Source organism: Pteropus medius, unplaced genomic scaffold (assembly GCF_902729225.1).
Source record: "Pteropus medius unplaced genomic scaffold, Ma_sr-lr_union100, whole genome shotgun sequence".
Taxonomy (NCBI): Eukaryota; Metazoa; Chordata; class Mammalia; order Chiroptera; family Pteropodidae; genus Pteropus; species Pteropus medius.
The window spans coordinates 6774639-6801577 of record NW_024351729.1 but is presented as its reverse complement, the minus strand read 5'-3'; the positions used below and the strand labels follow the sequence as shown (position 1 = coordinate 6801577).

The 26939-nt window shown below is 38.2% G+C and overlaps 1 protein-coding gene across 4 annotated transcripts in view; it reads left to right on the top strand.

The window, feature by feature from the left end:
- ANKRD44 (ankyrin repeat domain 44) overlaps nucleotides 1–26939 on the top strand; it is a 277127-nt gene that overhangs the window by 144665 nt on the left and 105523 nt on the right. For all 4 annotated transcript variants that reach the window (XM_039844326.1, XM_039844324.1, XM_039844328.1 and 1 more), the window contains exons 4-8: nucleotides 6577–6647; nucleotides 18037–18237; nucleotides 18578–18665; nucleotides 21149–21291; nucleotides 22428–22640. In XM_039844326.1, coding sequence (XP_039700260.1) covers nucleotides 6577–6647; nucleotides 18037–18237; nucleotides 18578–18665; nucleotides 21149–21291; nucleotides 22428–22640 — 716 coding nt within the window. The remainder of the gene's footprint in view (nucleotides 1–6576; nucleotides 6648–18036; nucleotides 18238–18577; nucleotides 18666–21148; nucleotides 21292–22427; nucleotides 22641–26939) is intronic.

Here is a 26939-nt window from a genome sequence, read left to right as displayed (position 1 = left end):
GAGTTCGAAAAATGTTCTGAGCAGTGGCCACATACATGGAATTACCGTGCACTCTTCCGATGTCATTGCTTTGAGGGACAATGTCCTGAGCTATAAGAATATTTGGTCTGTATTTTTTTAAAAAAATTAATAGCAAGCTGATCTCATTGTATTATATTTCATAGGATCTTTTCTTCATATTTGTTTATTTCTACAATTAAAAGCCAAACTTCGGCTAAATCAGCCTTAAGGATCAGTTATTTTCTTTGGCCTGGGAGATTTTCCAGTCATCTTTTCCAGTCCTACCTTTTTTCTTTGTTCTACATCTTCCTAGATGACAAGACTAAGAGAACAGAAATATCGACTCTGGAAAAGATGCTTAGAGTTCTCGTTACTCCTGATCTCTGTGAAAATGATATTAAGGGGTAATAAGGATAAGTTGAAAGACACGCTTAATTTGTAATCAGAGTTTATGCCTGACAACTTTTAGTTGGGTCTTTGTTTCTGAAGAATCAGTATAGCCTAGCAATTTTTAAACAATGTTTAAAACATCCTTGGGTAAAAAGCATTTGCCTTTAAATCAGATGTGCAGACCTTGCGTCCTTCAGTGCACTATGGCGCCTGACAGGCAGGTAAATAACATGAAGCTTCCTGTAGAAAAATCAGTTATAAATATTCAGCTCAGAGCCAAAACCATCTGATGGCTCCCTCTGACATGTAAACAAGACTCTGGGATGTGTTCAGAGGAACAGGATGAGGAAGCCAGTAGCAGAGGATGACACTGATGAAATACTGCTCAGTCCCCGTACAGATAACTCTGCTTTTGTTATAATAATTCTGTTGTTCAGGGAGAGCAGGTTTTCCTGACAGCTGCCTATTCCATCTTCTGGAGGAGGATGAGGGGAGGGATGGAGAACTTAAACAGTGACCAAAGAAGTCACTTCCTAGGTTTCTAATTATCTTTCAATTCCTCAAGTGACTCTGAAGCTACTCTGAAACAATGCCGGTGTTGTTTATTACACGCCAGGGTGTGTTGCTTTGTGATACTCAGTAAGCTCACCATCATTTTTCTCCTTGAAAGAATTTTAATATTAAAAGCCACATTTGGATCTACATAAAACTGAAAGTTTTCAGAACATATAAATAATACTAGTAATAACAATGTAATACAAATATCTAAGTATAAATTATAAGAACGAACAATAGAAAAATAAGGGAGTGCTCACTTCAGCAGCACATATACTAAAATTGAAAAAATAGGGGAATTAGGCAAAGAATATGATCAAGCAATTCTCAGAGAATGAATTATAAATGGCCAGTAAACAAACACATTAGAAGATACCCAACCTCACTATTAAACAGGAAAGCACAAAAATGAGATACCATTTTTTCCTAATCTTATTTATAATAATTTAAATGACTGATAATATCAAGTGTTGATGAGGACGTGTAGAAACTAAGCAGTCTTCTACACTGATTGTGGGTAAATCAGCACACTTTGGAGGGTTGAGACTATCGATTAAAACTAAAAGTGCAAATGACCTATGACACAGAAAGTCCATTTCTAATTATCTATCCTAGACAAATACTTGCACATTTGCATAAGGAGTCATTTTATGGAGGTCCTTAGCAGCATTGTTTGAACAGTGAAATACTGGAAATAACTGAAATATCCATCAATAGAAAGAATGTCTAAAAATGTGGCATTTGTATGTTGGAATTCATTCGGCAATTAAAAAGAATGGACTCATTCCCTAAATAACAACATAGGTAAATATGAAATATATATTGTTGAGTGAGACAAGGAGATTCATTGTTATTAAAATATGACACAATATTTGTAAACACATACTTATGAAACAATGCAAAAGATTTTTAAAAATTATTGTATAATATTTTAAATATATAAAATGACTATTGTGCTGACCACTCAGCTTATTTCTCTTAAGCTTCTATGGGTACAAATGTCTGCATGTGAAGGCATAAAAGAGGCTGGAAGCTTGCATACCAAATTCAGAGCAGTGTTTTTCTTCAGAGAGTGGGGAGAGTGTAGCATTGGGGATGATTCTCAAGAGGACTTTACCTAAACCTGTAACAATACATTTTTTCAAAGCAGAATTCATTCATGTATTACTTGTGTGTTCAAAATATGAAGTAAAATAGGTCTGTTGCTGCTTATCGTGATAGGCAAATTTTCATAGCTCCAGTTCAAGCCAGTTCAGTTAAGGAGATGTTACTGAATCTTTCTTTTAACCAGAAAACATCTTTCAATTGGTAAGTATTAATTTAGGTCTGGCCTGGGCTTAGAACTGTGCCAATGGCAGATGCCCCCAGTCTCTATCCCTATTCGCTTACTCTCTTATGATAAATAGTTAGCAAGCAATTATATAGTGCCTAATGTGTGCCTGGAAGTGATCTCAGGGCTTTTGTGGTATATCTTTTTATACTGTTCAATGTTTGCACAAAAAATGGGCTCATTTCATATGTAATGTTCTAGTACTTGCTTTTTTTTACATAACAATAGTTTACGAACATCTCTCCATATTATTAAGCATGCTTATAAAGCATCGCAGCTGTATCGCATGGCTACACATTAATTTATTTAACCTACTATTTTTTGTCTAACACCATAGTTGTTTCCAGTGTTTTACTTTTATGACAAACCTTTCATAAAACATCCTTGAAGATTAGTCTTAATATTCACCTATAGTTATTCAAATGCACTATAACACACAAAGACAGAAATAGGTTGTACACATGCGGTAGGGGAGGAAAGGAGAGGGAAAGAGGAGAAGTGGCAGAGGCAGAAGAGACGAGATTGAGGATAGGATTCTGACATGCAGTGGCAAGAGCAGGTAGACACAGGTCTGGGCATGTGCTACACACATGCACCATGCCGTAGTCAGTATCCGGGTGGGCTGTGGGGAGGGAGCTGCTGGGATAAGATGCTTAGATTCAAAATGTGGTGATAACAAAACGGCATTTGGAGAGACAACAACAGATTCTCTAAGATTCTAGAGCTCTGCCACTTCTGTGGTCCTGCCTTTCCCGGGTGTGCTTACCTTGCCTCTGTTCTACAGCTGGGAAAATATACCCTTGGGGTCAGCTATAGTGATTATGGAGAGAGGAGAGCAAGAGGAGAAAAGTAACAAAGAGACCAGCAAGTAATGTATTGTTAACTTGAAAATTTCAAATTGGACTGTACAACCAACAGCGTCTTGCTACCATTCTCTTACTCACCTGCGGTGAGCTTTAGGAAAATCCTGGAAGATACCGTATGGCTGAACCACTTTATATGGACAGGGTGAAAGTGTCATTTTTATATCAAGGGCCACTAACCAAGGAAAAATAGTGTATAATAAAAGGAACTTAATCTCCTCATTTTTATTAAGAAATGTTAAACTTAAAAGTGTATTAATTAGCTGTCTTAAAAAATTTTATTAGTTTTATTAAATTTTATTAAATTTTTCAAACATACAGAAAAGTGCGAAAAATAATATAATTAATACCCATCTACACCAAGCTTTATGAAATCAATGTTTCCATATTTGTATTTTATCTTTTATTTTTTTTTTTTTTTTAAGGAAAAACATTGAAAACGTATTTACATCCCATTGGGTGTACTTATTCATCATTTTTCCCATCTTCTCTCCCTAAAGGCAGCCACTATCCAGAACTGGTATCTGTTTTCTTTAGCCATATTTGTTGCTTTTTATTTTATGCCCATGCATCTATAAACAACATATAGAATTGTTTTTGTAAATTTAAAAACTTTATGTAACTGGTTTTATGCCATAGGTATTATTCTGCAGCTTCATTTGTTCATTCAATATTATGTTTTTGTACATCTGTTTATTTATATATAGAACTTCAAACTGTTCATTTCTGTGACAATGTAGAATTCCATGGTACAATTATACCACAGTGTATTTATCCATTTTCTTTTTGATTAACATTTAGGATTTCAATTTCTTGCTGTTATAAACATGCTGCAGAGAACATTCTTGTATATGTGTGAGTTTCTCTAGGGTATATGATTAGGGTAGAATTGCTGGGTGGTAGGGCATACACATTGTCAATTTTACTAAGTAGAACCAAATTATCTCCCAAAGGGGGTTGTACCAATTCACATTCCAACCACCTGTATTTGTCTTCTTGTTGCTCCATATTCTTACTAACTCTTGGCATTGTCACACTCTATAATTTTCACCAATTTGATGGGTGTGAAATGGTATGTTAATGTCACTTTCATTTGCCTGTCCCAATGAATTTTGAGAAGTATCTTTTCATATGTGTCTTACCATCTGGATTCCTTTCTTTTGCATTAGCTTTTTAAGTTTATTCATATGCAACACAAAATTTACTCTGTCAGAGACTGCGAATAATAAAATATGTATTTCTGTTCCATATCATTATAACCAGTCTTTGGAACTAGGGGAGAAAAATGTGATAGAAAGACAAAGCCTCTAACTTTCTTGAGTAATAGATTAAGAGGTAAATGAGACATTAGAGGGGATTTGGAAATAAGAACTGCTAATATTTTTTTAGTGCTTTGCAATTTATACAGTACCTTCAAATTCATTTAATTCTCCCAACCACCTAGTGAAGGAGATAGAGAAGTATTATTGTGTTGTTGTTAGCTCATTTTACAGATTAGTGGCTCTTGGCCACTGGGCCAGTAGGTGCTGAAATCAGAACTCAACTCTGGGTCTTCTGACCATGGATCCCACTTGAATGAGGTTCTTCCAAGACCTCATTCATTTCACTCCAGAGCATTTAGCCCAGGACTTCCTGCTGCTGGGGAGGGAGATGTCTGCTGCCTTTATTTCTTTGCGCACTCAAACTGATTTTACTTGATCCTTATTGATGTAAGGGGCTTGAACTCTCAGGTGAGCTGCCTGGATGGAGTTAGTAGAATTAGGATGCAAATCATTTTAAGCTTGATAAAGTCAGCAACAATTTATTAGTGACTCTCTACCTTGACAGCATATTACAATAACCTTGGGTAATGGAGAGCTTTTAAAAAATACTTATGCCTGTCCCCATCTCAAACCAATGAAATCAGAATGGAGGGAGAGGAGATATTCTATCTCTTTGTTTTAGGGATTATTATGTTCTTGTTTTCTATAATTAATATTGTTGATGGTATTTGTTCTATAGTTAAAGAGAAAAAAAGTGTAAGTTCCATTTTTAATTTTCTTTTAGTCAGTACCTTAAACTAAATTTCAAACACATCTTCAACCACAAAAGTCTTCTGCTGTTTCTCTCTCTCTCCCTCTCTCCTTCTCTCTCTCTTTTTAATTCAAGGTTTCTATTTTTTAACTGTCAGCTGTCCTTGGCCTCGCAGAGATTAGTCAGCCCCTGCTTCTACTTGACTCACTTTCTCAGCCCTTGTCCTGGAGGCTCCTCCTCCAAACTTCCCCTCCTCTGCCTTACTTTCTAGTTTCTTTTATTCATCCCTCACTCTTCTTCCTCATGAGCTTCCTTCCTTGTCTTAAAGCTAAAATAGTCTCATCCTGTTGCATCTACAAAGATATAAAGCACATTTTCTTCTTTTTTGTAGCCCTTTTATAAAACTTTCCATCTCTGACCAGAAGACTGATCAAAACCCTGAACCTCCCGAAAAAGGAAGCTCATATTAGGATTCTTATCAGTTCAGTTATAGAGTTGGTGGGCTTGCACTTATGGAGAATTGTGAGGGTGTCATAGAAGGAGGACATATTCTACTTCCCCTGAATCCAGAGCTTGTACTCCATGATGGTGATGTGGCTCCCAGAGAGTTGAGCATGAGGACCATCCCTGGCTATGAGCTGCTTCTGGCTCGTGCGAGCCTGTCTGTCCAACCCATAGTGTGAGGGCACCATCAGCAACCTACGTAGGCTTCATGTTGTGTCTGTTTAAAAGCTCCATGGAAGCTGGCTTCTTCCTAACAAAATATCTGGCTAGTCCCAGAGAAATAATTGTGATTCCTAGATAAAACAGATTTCTGTTAATCCCCTCAGCCCAGAGGAAATCTCATCAGAACTCAACTTTACAAGATTTGTTTGAAACCAAACTGGCCCCTAATATACAATCATTTGAAGATTGCTCATCACTGACAGTTTGCTGAGAAGGGCATTGTGTGCCTTGTGACATAAATATACTTAATGACTAAAAATTAAATAATATATATGATTATATATTTACATTCATGAATATACATTATATTCAGTCACTTGTGTACACACACACACACACACACACACACACACACACCTAAAAAGTTCTTCATTCTTCAGAACCTACATTTCTGTAGTCCTGGAGAATCTCAGTCTTCTTACAACTGTATCCCCTACCCAATGATACACTGTATTTCTCATCTAGTTTTTACCCAATTCTTGTGACATCGTCAGCTCCTGATATTGATCCTTCCACTATACTGGATGTCTCCTCCTGTTTGGTTGCTAGAAAGCACGTGACTGATACAAAGAAAAAACAAAACAAAATGTGGTGATTGTACCAGGCAAATGAGAGTGCAAGATATATAGCATTTGACATAACGTCAGCAGAACTTTCCCTGACTGCCTCATGCCTCTAACCTGTGCTGTTTGGTTCCAGGAGCTCGTGTAAATGCCAAGGACAACATGTGGCTGACCCCACTGCACCGAGCTGTGGCCTCCAGAAGTGAAGTGAGTGATTGTCTTATTTAATCTAGCACCTCTGGTTGCTAGAAAGAGAAGAATGCTTTCTGCTGAATTAGGGATTCTCACTGGTGAGCAAAAGGCTTTTACTTCTAAAGAAAGAGGGTTACCTTTCAAAATTGAACAGCTATTTATTTGAGTACCTCCTGCATGCCAGGTGTGATGTTGCGGGGGCGGGGGTGGGGAGGAGTGGGCAGGGAGTGACTAGGGTCGCCAAAATGGGCAGCATGATCCTTGACTTCAGCAAGTTCTCAGTCCGGAGGGAGAGGCAAACAGGTAAGCAGATCAGTGTAATATCATAACTGAATTGAAGGAGGAAGCAAATAACTGCTGTATAGAAGAAATCTTCCAAGAAGAGATTTCAGTTCAGCCAGTTCTTAGAGAATGAGTAGAGACTTACCAGACCAGGTGAAGGAAGGAGGGCTGAGGCAGAAGGATAAACGTTCTAGAGGACAAGAGGCATGGAAGTGAGTGAATGGTGGATTCAGTTGGATGTAGCTGGAACATGGGGTGTAGTGGAAGGTAAGTCTGATAGTAGAGGCTGGGTCAAAGGCAGAGGGCTAGGTGCTCTCTGAGCAGTGGGGAGTGGTCACAGCAGAGATAAGTATGGACCTGACAGGATTTGGAACCTTGTAAGGTGAGGTGGAAGAGAAGCCAGTGGGTGAATGGTGATGCAGTTAACTGAGACGGCAGAGGCAGAGGAGCAGGGTGCCAGGATGCTAATCAGTTCTGTTTGAACATGCCATGGATGACAAACACGCCACTGGAATGTAAGCTCCGTGAGAGCAGGGATCTGTGATATGTTCCCTGATGTATCCCAAGCTGATACATTGTAGGTGCTTGAGAAAGAATTTATTTTGAATCCTGGAAATTTGGGTGAAGATGGCTAATCAATCCCTATTATTTATACAGGTCTAGAGCTTATAAACAGACAGGATGGGAGGGGTGGCAGGGAACCCTGGAGAATGTGAGCCTGGAAACTTGGGCCAACCTCAGAGGTACTCAGTATCGGGTTACTAGTCTTTGTAGCTGATTTTACTAAATGAAGCTGCTTCTCTGCTACTGGAGAAGGTGATGTTCTCCAGGTACACCTAGGAGTAAGAGGTGTTGCTGAGAATGCATACACCGATGTTGCAGGTGTTGATGGCTGTCATCGGTGTTAGCCTTACGTCTTTGGCAACTACCTGGAAATTTCACAGTGTACTTGGTAGGTGACAGCTTAGTGCTCATAATCTTCCTTGTTGTGCTGTGTGATTTGGGTAGTTTTTATAAGAGATTGATCATATTCTTTTTCCAAATAGAATTCTTTTTCCCTCATTTCCACATGGAATGAGGGAGGCATGTGATTCTGAATTGCCTACCTCAGATCCTGAGGAATTCAGAATCTTCTTATGGTCCCACATTTCCTTTCTGTGTTACCTGGGAAAGCAGGTGCAGTGGACTGTTCGAGTTCATACAACCAGCTTCATGAAACCAGCTCCTTTACAGAGGAGTTTTTCCTGGTCTTTTATGACCATTTAATCTTTGGTAAATTTAAAAAAGTTAAAAATTAAGCATCTTTTGAAGAATATGGGTTTATTTCCTCTTTTATCAAAACCAGATCTTTTTAGTTCAGAAAAAAAAAACAAAACCATTCACTAAGCACTTCCTATATGCCAGGCACTGTGCTTGCTGATGGAGCTATAACAAAAAATAAGACACATGGCCCCTGGCCTTAGGAAGCATGTAATCTAGTGGGACAGAAAGACACAAAAACAGATGATTTCAATACTATGTGACTTTTCCCAAGTGATTGCCACCTTTGTTAACTCAACTGGCTGCAAAGGCTTCAATCATCAAAACGTCTATTTTCCGTCAACCATCAGCCTACCTTCTTTACATATCTTTAATGTGTTTGGATTCAATCCACCCACTGATGGATCAACCTTTATATCTGAGAAAGGCATTTGTTGCTTTTCTAAGGAATCAGCTCCCTCTGCAGGTTTGCTGGAGTAAAAAAAATCCCTTGCAGATGTCTCTTGCCAGGAATTAAAACACAAACAGGCCCTGAGTCCGAAATAATCAGGATCATCTATAAGCTCGCGAAAGAGGATGTCTTCATATTAACATCTGTCACAGCAAGTTGAAAAGTTTCTTATGAAAATTGGAGTGTCTATAACCATTGTTAGAACTCACCGAGGACTTCTTAAGACCAAAGCACTTCGCTCTGCTGTTGAAGTCCTTAATTCAGATATCACATATGAAAGTTTTTGAATTCTATCCTGTTGCCATTACTGTTTCTCTGTGCCTCCCCTAAATAATAGCTGGGAAAGGGAAGCCAGCTTGGAAGAGAAAGAACAGAGAAAATTTGGACCGGGATTTTGGAATTTGGCTGTTAGCATTTGCTAAAGGGGATATGTGTGTTCAGCAGGAGAGCTGGCACATCTGTCTGTTGCCTGGATTGGTAAGCACTGAGATTACTTACATGAATATGTATTAACCAACCATTTTTTCATTGAAAGGCTTAAAAACTGTCTTCAAAGCCCCTTTGCTTCTGAAATGTAGGTAAATTGATCTCTCAGGGTTCAATATTCAATCAGGGAAGCGGAACCACCACGAGAGATGTAAAATAAGATATTTATTATAGGAATTAGATCTTACATAATTGTGCGAGCTGCTGAAGAAGTTTACATCAGGCTGTCACCTCAGTTTCCGTGTGGTCCCAAAATCACTGCAGGCCAGCAGGGCCTGCATTTGATAAGAAAAGCTGGATGTGAAATGGGGGAGAACGAGGACAAATTGGAACCCCTATCTGTCTCTAAAACTGCCTCAACATCATGGGCATGGGTGATTTGCAGAAGGAGCTGTGTGCCTCACCTCTGAGCTCACACACACCTGGCCCCAAAATGGGAGAAACTGAAGGAGATATGGCAGGATCTGAAGAAGCATCAACCCAGTTCTCCCCTGCGCCAACATGGTGATCCAGCTGGTCAGTGACATCATGTTTAAGCTATAACATTACCTGGCAGCCAACACACCAGTCAGTGGTTTCATGTATGGAACAATATAGGGAAGGAGTTCTGGGAAATGTAGTTCGACTTGGCTAACTTGACACAATATAAAACTACTACTGATATAGTTATTCTATTTTAATGAAAAAGATCTAGATAGTAAGTTCCTTGAAATGAGTACTACATCTACTGTTTTTCATTGTATTTCTAGCATCTGGCCTGCTCAGTAAACAATTATTTTTTGAGTGTTTCATTAAAGACTGGAATCTCAACTGGGATTCCTGGGAAAGAAACAGCCAAACAGATAGTTGGAGCCAAACAGCATTATTTCCTATTGATTCTCTAAGGGCTTCACATCATGCTCTTTCTCTAACTACTTCCATGGCTGTGCAGAAAAGAAGATAGTCTCTTACCAGAATATTAGAGAAACGTATTTTGCAATTATAGATAACATAGATGAGCAAGATTTGGGGCTGCCAGGAAGAATTTTCTGAAATGTCACTATGAATTATTTTGTATTGTTTTCTCTGAAGAGCTTACTCTTGTTGCTTTTTTTTTTTTTCCTTTTTCTTAAAAAGAGCAGCGGCAGGGGAAAGGAATTAAATGCATACAAACCTGGACTGTTTAACACATGTTTATTGAAGCCCGGTTGGTGGAAAGCACTGTTTTGTGTACTCTAGAGGCCTCAAAGGAATACAAAGTGAGGCTTCTAGGACAGTGTTTAGGGCAGAAAACCAGGCACACAGCTTACTGTGGCCTGCGCAGGCTAAATGCAGCTGGCCTTTCACAGATGCCTTTTCTTCTATAATGAACTAACAGTAACACCAAAGGAGGATTGCTGGGCTTTTCTCTTCCCTGGTCTAGAAGCTATCTTTTCATTAGGAAGGTTAAAAATGGTTGTATTCTGGATTTGGGGTAGAACTGAAGATGTTGTATCCAAATCTATATTGTCACGATGAACATTTTTTTTAACACATTCTGTGTGCTAGGCGGTATGCCAAGCACTTTTTGTGCATTATTCAGTTTTAACCTCTGAGCCAGTCTTTGAGATTTGTAGTTATTAATCATAATGTAGGAAACATAATTTCAGAGAAGTTAAGTAATGAGACTAAGATACTACAGCAAATAAATGAAGGCGAGCGTAACTAGGGAAGCTGCTCTCTTAGCCACTGTGCTCTACTGCTTCCTTCCAGTCCCATGAGCTCCCTCATGGATACCGTTCCAACCAATAAAATGGGTCCATTCTCTGTCTTTGCAGACAAAAGTTTCAATGGGAATAAAGATGTTGCCCAGAGCTGAGCAGTATAAGTATTCTATTTTTATCTTAAATTTTAAAAACTCATGTTTTCCCCATTCCTCTAAAAAAAAAATTGTCATTTTTGTAGGCTAAATTCTAGAAGACAGGAGAATTGGAAACATTATATAGAAGACTAGAACGTTTTTGCTTTCCTTAAATTATCATTATGGTTATAAATAGATGAGCACATAGAGAACATAGATTATTCTCTGGAATGAGAAGAAAGTAAGCATTTTATAACTTGCTAGTTAGAATGTAGGTGAGTGCTACTCAGATTTAGTGAGTATTTAAGTCATCTGGGTGCTTATTAAAAGTACCTGTTCTAGAACCTCACCCTCAGTGACTCTGATGAAGCCTGTTATTGGGCCCAGAAGTCTGCATTTTGAAACGAAGATTCTGATGCATGTAGTCTACATTCCCTGCTTTGAGACTTGAGATTGAAGGTTGAGAACACTTTAGTTTCTGGCTTTCCCACTGTTCAAAGCCAGAGCTTCTTGCATAGTTTCCTTTAAATTCTTCCATATCCCAAAATCTTAGTGAACCCCCTTTGTACTACTAGTTCTTAGGTAATTGTACTCTAATAGTAATTATAATAATTAAGGGTGAGTTTAGTTTAATAATGGGCACTTTTAGAGGAATAATCTGATTAATTGAACAAATTAGTTGGGTACCATTTTACACAATTCTTACAGAATATGAAATTGCTATAAGCAATAGAGGACAAAAGCCTCAATGATTTCGGTAATAGAGGAAATGCCTACAGGATTTGAGTGTAGCCTCAGGGACGTCAGCCCATGGTAACTGCCTTGTTAATGCTTGCATATTATTACTTAGAGAGTTTGCTAATGATTATACTAATATATTTATTCTACCCAAATTTATTGAATATACATTATGTACAAGGCATCTGCCAGGCTTTGTAGAGAGCACAGAAAATTGTATAAGACTCAGACCCTGGTCTAAAGCAACTCATGGTTTATAAAATTTGACATTGCTTATGCCTGCAAGGACTCTGTAGTCATAAACAATTACTTTTCCATGAGTAATTTATGACCACTTAAATGTAATGCACAGTTGAGAGTACAAAAACAAAATTAGGGGTGACAGTTTTTAGGACACATGCTTCCTATTCTCATCTCTTCCATGTGCCACAGTGTATGAAGTTTCCACTTCTTATTACAGGATTGGAGTGGCCTTTGTAAAAAGAGAAAGTCATAAAAAGTAGAAATAAAGTGACTGCAAATGCTATCTTCAATTCCTTGACATCCCATGACAATTCTTCCCTGTCTGTTTTTTTCTGTGTCTTATATGGAACAGTTTACTGTTCCATATAAGTGTAATCCAACAAGACCTATAGTGTAGGTGTATAATCCAACAAGACCTATAGAGTGTAATCCAACAAGACCTATAGTGGTAACACTGAATGTTAACTGGCTGATACCTCTATTCAGAAGAAATGCTGAAATCCTCACACATGCTTTTTTAATTTAATCAAAAAAGAAATAAAGCCTTTGAAGGAACACTACTCACAGTGTGGCATGAGGACCGGTCCAGGCCCCGTAGGCTTTTTTCTTACTTGCCATAAGAGCAAGCATTCAGAAACTTTTAGAGCAATTTGATAGAGTAGTTTAATGGCTCCTAAATTTAATAATAAAATAGAGTTTGTAATTTGTGTTTCTTTATCTTTTTTCATTTTATTCTACTAATTACTTTTTATTGTATTTTACAAGAGTATTGGCTCACGATGGATTCGGAACGATAATAATTTATTTAAAGCTGGTCCTTTATCACAGGTTGCTTGAGAAGTACTGTTTAGGTAACTTTTCTTGACTCAGAAAGTGTTCAACTTCTCTGGCCCCATACTGGTTTCTTTGTTACCTTGTAAATTTCTGTCAGAGCAGACTCCTGTCAACTTCGGAGCCAATGTGATACAGGAAAAGAGAGACTTCTTCTGATTACAAAAATTGTTCATTCCCTCAATAGCCATAAAATTACTCTCTCTTAAAACCAAGTTAAAGTACTTCCAAGATGAAAATTTTTGAAAAAGGCAGTTCTAAAAAAGAAAGTTATCGTCTTTTTAAATCAAAGCTTCGTTTTTGCCAACATATTATATTAAATTTCTACTGTCTTAAACCAGATCGGCAGGCCTACACTTCAAAGTTTAAATATGTGAATAACTAAGGAGAATTAACATTTAAAAGTATTTATGTCAGGATGATTAGCTAATACGGCCCACTGAGTTAGCTCTGGCCTAGTAGAAAATTCGTGAGCTGACAGATCATTGCCCTAGACTTCAGTCATCTTGCCCTTCGAGTGAAGCTGCCTATCGAATGAAGGGGTCAGACCACTTCTAATATCCTATGTGTCCATGAATTTAATTTTGTAATCGTTTTAGATTACTTGTATTTTCATTTTAAAAAGTTAATTCTTACACATGATATAAAAACTCCTCCTTTGTATGCTAAGCATTTCTTAATACAGTCCTTCATGTCAAGTAAGAGAAAAACTAGGCGACTCCTTATATATGCAAATATAGAAATAAAAATGAAGAATGGTGAAGTTAGAACATTTTATAAAAGCAGAGACATTACAGTTATGGTTATCCCAGGCATCCTTGAGCTGTAAATGTGAGTGTTGGTATGAAAGACAAATGTGGTAAAGTTGGCACTCACATGGGAATTTCCTGAAGTCCACACGAAATGAGATTTATTAGAAACCCTATCCACTTTGATTTTTCTCCATCTGACCAATGAACTTGAACCTTTTCCCTTTCTAATTTTTTAGGTATAACACAGATGTTGGTCAGGGGCACCTTGCCTTCTAAACAGATATCATGAGCTAGAAACCACATGCTACATCTTGTGCAAAGTCCAATATTCCCAACAATTCCAAAGAATTCCTGGAGATTTAAATTTTTGGTTGTCTGGCTCCAAAAGCCTACTCCCACGGCATTCATTTGGTTTATGTGTCAGCTTTCCCCTCTTCCCTCTTGGTCTGCTGACTCTGTTCTCATATACACCTCTGCTCTGGAGTGTAGCGCCCATGTACTCTCTCCTCTTTCTCTGCCTTCGCCTTTCCTTCCTTCCAAGCTCCAAATCTTCTCACTATACAGAGCAATGCAGCTCTGTACATCCCTTTCCTATTTTCACTACAGACCCACCACTGCATAGCAAGAGCCAAACACAGAGGCTTCTGATTCTTTTAATAGGACCCGCCCTCCTTAGATAACTATTTGGACTTAAAACAGTATTTTTTCATGCTGGTAAATAACAAAATTTTATTTTAACCAGATTTGATAATTTGCAGTTTGTGGTAATTTAAACAAGGAGCTAGATGAGGGGGTCTGCAAACTTTCTCCACAAAGGGTCCGATAGTAAATGTTTTAAGCTTTGATAGCTGCATATGTTCTCTGTCACAAATACTCAACTCTGCCATTGTAATTGGGAAGCAGCCATAGATAATGTGTAAATGAATGAGGTTGTGTTCCAATAAAATTTTATTTACAAAACAGACCAAAATTATCTGCAATTAAAATCTTTTTAGACGTACTGCCTATTTAAGAATACAGGTTTTTTCACCCTACAAACTCTAAAAGTGCTTATTCATATAGAGCTATAACTGGCATGTAAATATATTTTTTCTTTGCTTAACCTGTTGCTTTGTGTGAAATGCAAATCATTTCTAAATGTTCATTTAAAAGTAGGGCCTCTCTAAAGTAATATCTCATTCACCCAGTCTGAGTACTCTAAAGGTAATCACATTTTGTTACCTTTAAAAAATGAATTTCTAATGATTTCATTGGTCTTATCTCCCAATAGTATAAATTTGTGAAATTTTCCTGTATATTTTTTGTTTTATTAGTCTATCCTGAATTTACATATTATTTAATGCAAAGCAGGAATCTGTACTATAAAATAATACACAAGACAATGTGGTATTAAAGTGACAGTATGTATTGCCATTTTGCTATGAATGTATGAAAAAGATACTATACCATTTTTTACATTACTGCTTTGAGTTGGTGATCTCCAACCTTTTTGGCCATATATCTGCACAACTTTTTCAGCATGCATCTTCAAAATATGCAGCTCGTTTATTTATAAATTATATATAGGAACACTGTAATTAACTAATATTTCAAGGCACGATATACTTAGGGTGAGACTTTTCATTTATCATAGCCTTTAATAACCAAGGTAGTAATAAACTTCTGATGATGTTCTTTCTTTTTTGGCCAAGCTCTTGTCAGATCTGATTAAATTTGTCATTACTTTTTACCTTGTAGTATAGGTGATAGAAAGCTTTTGCTAGGAGTAGAAGTATCAGCTCTGTGACTTCCACGTTATTTATGTGAGTTTCTTGCATAAATCTTGCTCATTTTAGGGTGCTTTTAGTTTAAGTGTACAAATTACAATCTGTAAATTGCCTTGGTAGGCCCATCATTGTCTCTTTCAGTGCACTCACAGAGAATGAATGGAGGAGGCAAGCCCCACCCCCTCAGCACTGTGGAAGGCCCTGTCTTCCCTGAGGGCATTTTGAATACTGAGGCAAGATCCTCGGTGGAGCTGGCTGAGGGCACAGCGCCAACCCAGAAGTTAAAGACCATCTAAGATGCTTTCCTTTTTAAAGAAAATAAATATAAACGGAGGTTCCGATATTTTCTTCCCACATCACAATGTATTGTCTGTGCACCTACATAAACCTCGACACTGATGAGACCAAAGTTGATAAAAATATGGGTTTCTTGTTTAATCTTATGCTCGTATTGCGATTTAGCTTTTCTATGGTTTATTTTGTGTTCTCCCAGCTAGCTTTCAGGACAGAGCTTAGGTAATGTTGCGTCCATTCCTTAGCCCTCTGTGGTTCCGGCAGTGTTTTGCACAGTAGGTGCATTAACAATACAAGCACACATGTTTTGCTCTAAAATGGGCTCGAGGAATATTTAGTAATTATTACTTTCTTGTCGGTTTTGCTGAGGATGGGTGACATATATCTTTTTATTTCCTTTTTGATGACCTTTAACACATTGTTTGCTTGGGCTCTCATCAGATTATTGCCCTGTATAGCATCTAAATGAAGTCACACTCTTTAAACCGTATTCTCTAATTTGCAAAGTTAATTTCTTCTTGCTCTCATTCTGCCATCCAAATTAGTCATTCCTCTCAATAAATTGCTACCACTGATTCGTGGAACATTCTTTTGATTGTATCATTTTTATCTCTGGTAAAAGTGTTAATTTTGAGAGTTCAAATCATCTACCATCTGGGAGCACTTTTATATACCTGCATAATAAAGTGGATTGGAAAATCCAAGCCTGTGGGGATTAAAGTGGACAAAAGTGAGTTATTGGTCCATGAAGGGTGCAAGAGTGTGGTGCTGATGCCTTTCAATGATTCATCGATGCCATATTGACAAGATGTCCATAAAAGTTCCCCCCATCCTGCCCCCCAACTTCTTTCAGGGAAGTCTCTAGAAATAAAGAGAAATAACTGACAGCCATCCTTTCTCTAGAGAAAGCTATATCATTCACTTGACTGAACAGAAGAGTGTCCTCAATCCTGGCTGCAAAACCAAGTCCCCAGGGAGCTTTATAGAAATTCTGAGGCCAGTTAAAATTTCTGGAGTGGGACCAGGCATCTGTACTTTTAAGGGCTCCCCAGAAGATTCCATTGCGCAGCCAAGGTTGAGAGTTATAATTGAAGAGGCTAACAAGATGATTAGGTCAATAGAGGAAAAAATAAAAGTGGGAGGCCCAGTAAAGCTGAAGGAACTCAACAGTAGAAAGGAAATTACCCCCATTACAACTTGGAAAATGTGGAGAAAAGATGAAGCAATTTTGCAGCCTCAAGTTGAGATAGTAACATACATCCTCTTCCCTTGACTGCTTATTGATCACACAGTGAAAGTTAAGATGTTGGCTGAGAGAACCAAAGATTTACAAATTGATCCAAGAACGTCTGAAGAGCTTTGAGGCTTTTCTTTTTGGAAGAGGGAGACTTATTGACAAACACTTTTAACCTTAGATGACCTTTGGGAACCTTTTTTTGGTAGATGGATATTTCACAAGTTCTCTCATTTAGCCCCAAATACCTGATATCTTATAAGGAAACCTTATGCTGAGAAGGTTTATTTGTTTTTATTTTTTTCATCTGATCATTATCTTTTTCTTTTAATTAAGTTTATTGGGGTAACATTGGTTAATACAATTATATAATTTTCAGGTGTACAATCTAATTTGACATTTCTATATTCTATTGTGTGTTTACCGCCCAAAGTCCAGTTTCCTTCAGCTACCGTATATTTAATCCCCTTTACCCACTTCACCCACCCCTCCCCTCCTATATTTGACTCCCTTTACCCTGTCTACTTCTCTGCTTCTCCCCCACCCTCTGGTAACCACTAGTCTACAGTCCATGTCCATGAGTTTCTGTTTGTTTGTCCTGTTCATTTGTTGCTTTTAGGTTTATATCCCACATATAAGTGACACATGTGATTTTCAACTTTTTCTGTCTGGCTTATTTTGCTTAGCATGATTATCTCTAGGTCCATCCATGTTGTCACAAATGGCAGTATTTCATCTCATCTTATGGCTGAGTAATATTGCATTGTATATATGTACCACAGCTTCTTTAGCCAATCACCTATCGTAGGACACTTCGTTTGCTTCCATGTCCTAGCCACTGTGAATAATGCTATGAACATCAGTGTGCGAATATCTTTATGGATATGGGTTTTCAAGTCTGTGGGGGTAAATACCCAGTAGAGGGATTGCTGGATTATATGGTAAATCAATTCTTAGTTTTTTGAGGACCCTCCGTATGAGAAGGTTTATTTGGTTTTGGAGGTGAGCAGAGCTCATGACCTAACAAAGAAAGGTAAAGTGAATCTGTTTTAATCTGTGCCACTCTTTTGATCTTTATCACGTATTGCCTTGCTTGTCGCAGAAAAATGACTATCCATCTTGAGCCAGCCTGTAAGGGCAGAAAGCCTTCCCTCTTCATAGTTCCAGGGTCTGGTGAAACATGTTACACCCAATAAGTATTGATTGAGCATTTGTCAGTGACCCCTGCAAACTCTGCTTTTGTTGTAGGAAGCAGTGCAAGTATTGATTAAGCACTCGGCTGATGTCAATGCAAGGGACAAGAACTGGCAGACCCCCCTCCACGTGGCAGCAGCCAATAAGGCTGTTAAGTGCGCAGAAGTGATCATTCCCCTGCTGAGCAGCGTCAACGTTTCCGACCGAGGCGGGCGTACAGCCTTGCACCATGCCGCTCTGAATGGCCATGTGGAGGTGGGTGTCATCATCGGGAACAGGAACTCTCCCTACAGACCCTCTATTGCTGAGACTTTTAAAGAATGTGTTGATAATATTTGTAACACTGAGCCTTAAGCAACTATATCCATTTTTAAATTTAGAGCCATAGTGAATTGAAAAAGCTGTCACTGCAGTCTTTTTTCTCTGGTACACGTGCCACAGGGTTGGCTGTGATGTCATCTTCCTACTTTGTTTAAACTCCAGACCTCTGACTTGCCTTTAGATTTGATGTTAATTTGGCCCCTCACCTGCAGGTGGTAAGGAGCCCTCACCATTACAGAGTGTACACTTGATTTCATTGTTGGTTATCTTTCAGATGGTTAATTTACTCTTGGCCAAAGGGGCAAACATCAATGCATTTGATAAGAAGGACCGGCGTGCTCTGCACTGGGCAGCATATATGGGTAAGGATTCCAGGAGTAGAAAGCAAAGTGTAGATAACCTTGATTAAAGAAGCTGTGGGTCTCTCTTTGACCATATAGGTTTTCTCTTGGGCAAGTCTGACTTCTCTTCAGTCAATGTGGGATTCAATTGAATTAAGATTTGGTCCATTTTACTGGCATGCATAGAACACTGTAGTTGGGCAGTTGCTCTGTCAGAGATTTATTTCTCCTACAAAGAAGAGGAAGGAAGGAATCATGGCCTGGACCTCATTGAATGTGTTTCAATCTGGACTGGGAAGCTGCATAAGTTGTGTTATTTTAATTTGTTATGGCAGCAAGATAAGGTGTTTAAAAGGAAAGAGGACTGGCTAGCAAAGCAAGGACATAAATTCAATTTGTCTTTTTATTTATAAATATTTTTGAAAGAAACAAAAAGGAAGGAAGGACAAACAGTCCTTGGCTGCTGTGTAGGTTGAGGTGACCGTCACCATGGATTTTCCTGCTTCTCTACTGCCAACAAAGCTGAGGCTTGCAGTCCTTGCTTCTGCCAGCTCAGGTGGGGGAGATAAAGGAAGAAGTCACATTTCTACATTTTTCACTTTTCACTTTTGTTGGTACAAATACCACTGACAAATGATAAACCTTATGGAATTTACTCTGAATGTTGACCTGTGGGAAATGAAGATCCTTCCTTTGTGTTTCTAATTGGAGAACATCCTGCAATTAAATAAGCAGACAGCAGACAGTATGAGCACCAAGTTATAAACAACCTGAACTCCCATCCACAGGAGATCGTGTTGGTAAATCATGGAAGATCTACACAATGGGACACTATGCAGTAACTACAGTGATGGTGTCGTTAGTATTTATTAACATAGAAAGGTTTTGTGATATGTTAAGTGAAAACAGATCATAGCACAGTATGAATAATATGTCTCCATTTAAAAAAATCTATACAATAAAAACAATCTGGGATATATTATATACGGAAATGTTAATTGAATATCTCCAGGGGTTGGTGATTGTGGATGGTTTTGATTTTCTTTTAACACCTTTTAGCCTTTTCTGAACCCTTTTAAACAAGCATGCAGGGCTTTAATCACCATAAAAAAAACAATAACATTAATTGTGGGAAGAAAAAGAGATCGGTTTGGGGCAGGGATGAAATAAATTACGTGCTATAGATGGGTCTGAATAAATCTTTGGGCTTAAAAAAACAGAATCTGAAGATTTTGTAACCATTATCATTTTTTAAAGGTTACATGGACTTTTGAGTTGACTGAAGCAGATTGGATGTCTACATGGTACCTATAGGACTGGAGCCAGTGAAAGTTTGCCAGATCGATTATTTAGGCAGAGCACACACTAAGCTAGTGTGAGATGAAACTCAAAAAATCTGGGGTTTCAAGTTTGTTCTTTGCTGATGTGTAGTTAAAACATTTGTGTAGAATTGCTTTAAAGAAGTAGTCATCATTTGTGTGTCATCAGGATACAAATAGAAAAAAATATATAGATGACTATCTTTGGGGAATAAAGGACAAAACTAGGACTAAAGATAGGGACACTTAAGTTTAAGATAGCACCACTAGGAACTGAAAATAATTTTTTCTATATACAAGTCTTGAGGATAAAGAGTCAAATTTGAATAAAACAAGCCGAGGCCAAACTTTCTGTCTCTCTCTTACACACACACACCTCCCTCTCTCACGCTCTTTCTCTCTTTCAAACACACACATACACTCTTTAGACCCAAGAGTCAGTACCCATCTCTACCCTTCAATTATCTTCCATGTTTAGAAAAATGACCCTGAAGCACTGAACCATCTTTAGTCACAAAATAAAGGTCAAATACATTTATCATATTATATGTTGTGAGATAGGGAACAAAGGAAAATATTCTAGAAAATATGCCAACACGAGTTGAAACTAGAAGGATTTTCTGTTTAGCCAGTAATTTGTGAGAATACTTTTAAGTTGAGCCATATGAAATAGCCATTTTTGTGGGTCAAAAAAAAAAAAAAAAGTTGAACAGCAGCAATTTCATACGACTTAACAGTAATGTGGAGTTATTCTGATTAATTGTTTTTTTCTTTCATTAGTTTTTCCAAACCAAATCGTCATTGTAATGCTTTTCAGTGAGGAATGACAATTGGTTTCAAAAACATTGCTTCCATTTTAGCAAAATTATTTTTAGGCTATGGTACTAACATATTAGCAGGACTTTATGATTATTTATTTGTGAATAGACATCACTTCTACTAGATCTCTTTGAAGTGAAGGCTCACATATGAATCATCTTTTTTCCCCACAGCATTTACATAAAGTCTGATATGTAGTAGGTACTTACTAAATATTTGTTGAGTATTTGTCATGAACCAGCTTTTTATAAATAGCTCAGCAAAATGCTTGTGGCAGTAAAAGCTAATAGTGATAATTTAGGTAGACTGAATCATCAAATTGTCCTACAAAGGTTAACGATGTTTTCTGCTGCTTGCTTTGTAAAGGCCATCTGGACGTTGTGGCCTTGCTCATTAACCATGGTGCAGAAGTGACATGTAAGGATAAGAAGGGTTACACCCCACTGCATGCTGCAGCCTCCAATGGACAGATCAATGTTGTCAAACATCTCCTGAATCTGGGAGTAGAGGTAAGCTATGAGTAATGCATCACCCCACAGTGTATTTGTGGGCTTTCTGTTGTTCTGAAATGAAATCTTGTGTATTTGTGGGTTTTCCTTGTTTGGAAATTAAATCTTGTTTGCATTTTAATTCATCAGGGGGAAAACCCTCATTTCTATCGTTCTGTGTTTTTGAGTTTACATGGGCAACTAATGAAGGGTGAAGAGGGTATCTACTAAGTAGTGAAAAACCGGAAACAGACTACCTTTCTATATCAACATAAATAGAGAAATAGTTAAACATATGTATTATATGTAATCCATATTAACCAGTCATTTTTTTAAAGACTGGCTAAAATTCCTCATCCCACCTACAGAATTTAGCTTTCTAAATTATGGCTTATAAGCAGAAGAGAATGAATGAATGAATGAATGAATGGCAGGGATGAAGAGCAGAAGAGTCCAATGCTGAGCTGGGGATGTCAGCCCAACCCCATTCTCCTTCAGGTAGCAGAACAGGAGCAGTGGTGAGGTTCTGGAACATACTGTCCCTGGAGGAAAGGAAACCAAGTTGCAATTCTGAGATCATGATGGTGAAACCCAGCAGTTGGGGCAGATCTGGGAAAGCAAGAGAGAGCCATGGGCTAAATACCAGGAGAACTCCACGGCCCTGCTATAGAACGAGGCCTTGTGAGGTTTCAGACCGCAGAGCCAAACCCAGAGTGGCTTCCGAGCCCAACTTCTGAGTGTAGGCTCCATAGCACCCCTCTGCGTAACTCCCGCCCTTTCTCTTCATGTTCACGGCTGAGTTCGGCTGTTTCAGGAGTTTCAGGCTCTTTTCTCCTTCCCTGACTCAATTCTCCTCTGGCATTGCCAGACAGCTTTGCCTTCCACTTGTTATCCCTTCCCTAGCCCCAAAATCTCTCACCACAAGTTGAAACTTCTTTCCTTGTTCACTTTTTGCCACATTCACTTTTTGCTGATCTTCACCTCCAGTGACAAGCATTTCCAGGATGATTACACTGGCACAAGAGTAAACTCTGAATAATTACATTGACAGATGGATGGATGTTTCCTTTCTTTGGGGAAGCCATTAGGCTTTTTGCGGAAAACGGGCTAAATTGGCTCCAGCGAGTTTAATCATTCCCTTTTGGACTCATTCACAGATCGATGAAATCAACGTCTATGGAAACACAGCACTTCACCTGGCCTGTTACAACGGGCAGGATGCTGTAGTTAATGAGCTGACTGACTACGGTGCTAATGTGAACCAGCCCAACAACAGTGGTTTCACCCCTTTGCATTTTGCTGCTGCCTCCACACATGGTGCTTTGTGTCTTGAGCTGTTAGTAAACAACGGGGCAGATGTTAACATCCAGGTATGACACTCTTAGTCTCTTTCTCAGAGTTAAATACCTTCGCAATAAGCCTCTGTTTGAGCAAAATCAATTGTTGTGAATATGTCACATTTTAACGATTCGTAACTCTGAGGACCTTGACTCGCATAGCCTCATCCTGTATTGGGGTGCTACAGAAGCTTAGCTGTGTTGTTTCTACAAGAGTGGTGGTACCAACTGGAAGGCACTGAGGTTCTAGCCATGTGTCCTTGGTAGCTCACTGAATGTTCCAGAGCAAATACTGAGGCTCAGGGATGTTGACTCGGCCCAGATTCTAATGCTGAGATAAATGTCGACCTGATAAAACAGAACTGCTGAGAATAAAAAGAAAAGCCTAATCTCATGATCTCAGGTCTGTTCCTTACCCTGGCATGGCCCTCCCAGGAGTTTCTCAAATGCCTTCCAACAGTAAACCCAAGACAGTGGCTTTAGTGATGTGACATTGACCTGGCCCTAAAGGTGATCCCTTTATTCAGCAAACTTACCAAGGACTACCTAGTGCTCTCTGTTGGTACTGAGGGAGTACTCCAAGATGAGATGTGATCTCTGCCCTCAAAGAATTTACAATATGGTAAGGAGATAATACACTCAGATAATCAAGAGGAAAAAAGGAATGTGATGAGTGACATGAGAGAGTAATAAAGCATTGTAAACTATAAGGAGCAATTGTTGACTTGCTTCTTCCTAGGGCATCAAAAATGGAGATTTTTTTTTTGAGCTGAGACCCAGAAGATTGGTATCCGTTGAGATGAGGAAGGATAGAGAGAATGCGAGAAAGGGTATTCTTTCTCAGATAGATAGAACAGCATGAGCAAAGGGTTTGGGAGTTCTGGATAGGAAGAACTCTGGGTAAACTTTAGATAACTAGTCAGCTCACTGTAACATATAACCCAGAGGAACTTACGGATGCAGCCTTCATGATCCTGGTTACATCACTTGAACAATTTAGATTATAGGGGAATATCCTAACCTATACAAGTGACCTTGTACTCATCCCCAGCTTCTCTTTCCCAAGCACGCAAGAATCTTGAAACATGGTCCCAGTGCATTCTGCCTCAGCTTTTAAGAAATTATTTCCAGGATTTAATTTCAAGAATATTGAATCAATCTATTTTCATGACCTTCTCTATTTACTATAAAAATCTTTTTACATTTTTTTCTTAATTCCTAATGGTGGGGGAATATGGGACAAGTTTCCAGAATAGTAGTTTATTGTGCTTGAATAGAGTATAAACTATATAAAAAAAAGGAGCAAGGAACAAGTTGAAATGTGACCTAACCAAGGAAGAGGGCTTATCTACTGGCTAATGAGCTTGGTCTTCCATAGGCTGGGGGAGTCAATAATCATTATAGAGGTCATGTGATCAGAACGGAGCATTAGAACAATAATCTGGCCACAGAACACCAGAGACAGAAAACATAATGGAAAAAAACTATATATGTGACTACGTAAAGTTTTAAGCTTTTGTATGACAAAACAAAACAAAAACAAATTGTAACATAAAGAGGAACAACTCAGGGAAATTTTTTGGCAATATACATAATAAGCAGTTAATATGCTTAATACATAAAGAACTTATAAACATCAATGAGAAAAAGTCTGATAACCTGCTAGAACATGTGGGCAAAGAGAGATCACAAGAGAGAGAATATAATATCCATTAAACCTATGAAAAAATATTCAGTATCACTAATAATTAAATAAAATGCAAGTTAATATACAAATATATTTGCCTTTAAGATCGGAAAATATAAAAAAACTAATAAAGCCCAATGTTATCAATTAAAAAATTAAAATGAAATAAGCGAGGGCGAAGTGGATAAATGGGATCAAATATATGGTAGCTGAAGAAAACTGGACTTTGGGTGGTAATCACACAATAGAATATATAGATGCCAAACTATAATGTACACCTGAAAATTATATAATTGTATTAACCAATGTTACCTCAATAAACTTAATTTAAAAAGTCTTAAGAAAAATAAAAATCACAAATACAAGTTTATTAATGTAATAATGTGCAATCATAGGACATAACTAGACTTAAATACTAGATATAGTTCTTTAAAAGAGGGTAATTTGAATTCTTTAAAAATTTCTGTAACAGTCAACGTATTAATGCCACTGAACTATACCTTGAAAATGGTAAATTTTATATTATGTATATGTTACCACAACAACAACAAAATTTCCACAAGGTCATCCTGAATATATAGGATAAAGTATGAAGCATAAACAACCATAAATGGAGAAGAAGAGCACCAGTTTTCAATAAAATATCTACATTATGCAAAGCAAAAAAAAAAAAAAAAAGAAAAAGAATAAAAGAGATAATGAGGATAGGGGCATGGGGACAGCTAACAGAAGGATGAGGCTTTGCCGAAAGAAAATCAATGGAATGTGGTTAAATAGGCGATGGAGGAGTTGAAGACGAGTTTAAGAATTGAAATCTGGCTAAGAGAGGTAGTATGGCTTAGTGGTTAAGTGCTCAGTTCTGGGGCAGACTGCCTTGATTCCAGTCGTTGCCTTGACTTTCAGTAACAATCGCTCTGTCTGTCTCAGTTTATCTGTAACATGAGGGAAACAATGTTATCTTCTTCATGGAACTGTTTGAGGATAAAACAAATTATGTCACAAAAATTTCTTAGAACCTCGTATGCCACAAAAATTACTTAGAACCGTGTATGCCACATGGTAAGCACTCCGTAAATGATGGTTGTTATCAAGAGCGACTCCTGGAGAAAGACTAAGCTTAGGAAGTAAAATGGATGAGTTTAGTTTTTGAGAAGCTGATTTTGAGCCTTTGGTATGCAGCCAGTCTGGGAAAACCAATAGTGGAAAATGGGGTACATTAGCATGGGAGAGCGGTAGAGGATAGAAAAAAAAATTAGGTTGCCTCATTCACATAGAGGTGATTGATAATTGAAATAGGGAGAAAAGGATGGGATCACCCCAGGAGATAGTACATCACAGCATGAGTCGAGAAAGGGATGGAGGACTCTGGTAACCATTTACTCTTAGGATCAGGAGGAGGAGGAGGAGCCAGAGAAAGGGATGAGAAAAGAAGAGTTAGAGCAGAAATGAAAAAAGAAGAGTTAGAAGAAGGAAATGAGGGGAGTGTAGTATTTTCATGAAGGTGGTAAGCAGGTAGAATCATAAAAGTAAAATAAATGAAGAGAATTTCAGAGTTCTAGGTCTTGTAAGCGGAGACCAATCAAAAGTCCTAAGTAGAGGTAAGATGAAGGTCTGTCAGGGCATTGAAGAGACTAAGGAACTGTAGCCCAAGCTGAGGGAAGTCATCATGTGTTGAAGTCAGAGAGGATAGTGGTGAGAGGCAGTAGGCTAACAGGTGGCCAAATCCTCAATATCCCTAGACTTGTGGATACCTGTTTTGCCATCCTGGTGTCTGAGGGACATCCTTGGAGCCTCCAAAGAAAGAAGAATGATTGGAGTTGCTTTCTTTACCAACCTCCATTTAGTTAATTGACAGGGTTGTCCATTACCTCTGTAAAACATGCTGACCGATGCTCTCAGTGTGCCTGATACCCAGGTCGGAAGGCCACTTTCTGATGCACTTACCTACTTCTCCCAGTTAATTTATTAGTGATCAGTTCAGATTGGATTAGAGGTGTCAGCTACATATGGTGCGTTGGTTTTTGATACCCTTCTATTCACCATAAAATGGACCTGGAAAGCTTAGTTATTTAATTTTAATATTCAACTTTTCCTGTGGTCTGGTAATCATCAGTAGAATATAAGAAGTACCATTTAAAAAACCTGAGACTTGGGTTTATGTTTTCTCCAATCTGAGTAAATGGGATATCGAATGAAATCTAGCCTTTTCCCTCAGTCTTCCTTCTTCTACTCTGTCTACATCCTCTGATTTTCTAATTCTCCTGAATCCTCCTTAGTAAGGCCTCTGGATACGTGGATCATCTAACATTTCCATAAAGCTGTTCTGTCTGGCTCTGGAGATGGATTTTTAATTGAAGTTGTTATCTCTCTGTACCACATTGCTCCTTGGATTTTGAAAGTGTTTGTAGATTGCAAAAGAATTTATATTTGTTTAGATTTTTCAGAGTTTGAAGGAAATCGCATATTGAAATATAGCCAATAACCACCACGTGTTCATTTTGTTTTCCTCTATGCTCACAAAACACTAGAAGCGATGTCTTCATGGGCAGTTACAAGATAATTGAGAGAGGAAGAAGGATATGCGTCCTGCATGCACTTTACAATTCCTCATTTTGCTTAGACTGACTTGGCCCTATCTTTGACTT